The 1,690-nt window shown below is 43.5% G+C and overlaps 1 protein-coding gene across 1 annotated transcript in view; it reads right to left on the bottom strand.

Moving 5' to 3' along the window:
• EMH_0090800 (elongation factor Tu GTP-binding domain-containing protein, putative) overlaps positions 1-1,690 on the bottom strand; it is a gene marked incomplete at both ends in the record, with an annotated part of 10,521 nt that overhangs the window by 2,170 nt on the left and 6,661 nt on the right. The window contains one exon of the mRNA XM_013494772.1: positions 1,588-1,653. Coding sequence (XP_013350226.1) covers positions 1,588-1,653 — 66 coding nt within the window. The remainder of the gene's footprint in view (positions 1-1,587; positions 1,654-1,690) is intronic.

The following is a 1,690-nucleotide window of genomic DNA, read 5'->3' as shown; positions in this document are numbered from 1 at the left end:
TTTTAAGGGATAAACATACAGCATACAACAGAGTGCATGCACGCATGCCCCGCCAGCCACTGCTACAACAGACAGACAGAAAGCCATGCAAAACGAGAAGAAGAGGAACAGCCATCTGCTGCTTCGTTGCCGAGGTATAAACAAATTTGTTTATAAACATTTCCACCTGCACATGGGGCTGTCTCTCGCTACATGCAATGCATGCATGCACAGCCCCATGAGGAGCATGCAGCAGCGTAGAAGGAGAAAGCAGCAACATAAGAGAGAATATCACGGACTTCCTTTCGGTAGAGAGGTGACCCCTTCTTTGCTTTTTTGCATCGATTTCACCTTCAGCCCCTCCACTAATGTTTTGCCGTTTCTAACCTGAACACAGATGATATCCAAACAAACAAAAAACAAAATACCCTCATGCGAGCTGTACACTGCATGCATGCATGCATGCATGCATGCATGCATGGGCCTGCATTCTGTACATACACCTGAATATGTATGAAACTAAGAGAACAAAACAGCCACAGCATAAGCAGGTTGAATGCCGCTGGCTGGTGTATATACACCCGGTGTATGAGTGCAGTTGCGTATACAGCTGGCGCATAGAATACAACAATTACTGAGCGAAATAAAAAAAAAACAAAACATAATAAAACAAAATAATAAAGAATAATATTATTGAATGAAATGAATATAAAGAGAACGTACGAGTGCATATGTATGTTGGTTGTTTGGGTTTCCTTGTTTAACCTCTAGGCCTACAACAGTCTGTCTCCCCCCTTTTTTTTTTTTTAATACATAAGTACCAACTTTTGTTATTTGTGCGCGCGCTGTCTGCACAAATTCTTTTTCATAGCCAAAATGATATTCATTTATTTCATCGAAATCCTCAAACACACGATACACCACCTGCTGCTCCCGCAGCTGCACCCCAAGCTCCTCCACCGCCTGCAACATATACATATATATATATATATATATATATATATATATATATATATATATATATATATATATATATATATATACAAACACAAACAAACGCCGAACACTCTTCAGGTGTTTAGGGTTTAGGGTTTAGGGTTTAGGGTTTTTGTGTAGCTATCAACAGCTAGCCGACAACAACGACTAGCTAGCCACAAACTGCAACCAGCTAGCTAGCAATAGCGAACAGCTAGCCAGCAAGAGTAGCTAGCTAGCTAGCGAGCTCTGCAGCTGCAGGAAACCCACGAGGAAGCGATGAACGCTTGAGGGGGTTGCTCAGCTATGCATATGGCTTTCTCTATATCTATCCATCTAGCTAGCCAGCTAGCTAGATGGTGAGCTGCCAGTGAACGTTTACGGGGACAGCTAGCCAGCTAGCCAGCTAGCCAGCAGCATACAAATCTATCAATACATCAACTTACCTATCAATATACCTATCTATCTATCTACCTCTCTATATATCTACTTATCTATCAAGATACTATCAAGCTAGCCAACTAGCTAGCTAGCTACCCAGCTAGCTACCTAGCTATCTATCTATCTATCTATCTATCTAGCTAGCTAGCTAGCCAGCTAGCTAGCTAGCTAGGTCAGGGTACTGTAGCTCACCAGCCTGGCTTGATCTAGGAGAGGCACACCAAAGGCAAAGACGAGGGCCCCCGTGAGGCTGGCGTACTGAACGTCAGCAGCGGTGAGGGGCCCCACCCCGGAG

This window comes from Eimeria mitis, genomic scaffold, assembly GCF_000499745.2.
Source record: "Eimeria mitis Houghton genomic scaffold, Emh_scaff128, whole genome shotgun sequence".
NCBI lineage: Eukaryota > Apicomplexa > Conoidasida > Eucoccidiorida > Eimeriidae > Eimeria > Eimeria mitis.
This window is presented reverse-complemented; position numbering and strand designations above follow the sequence as displayed.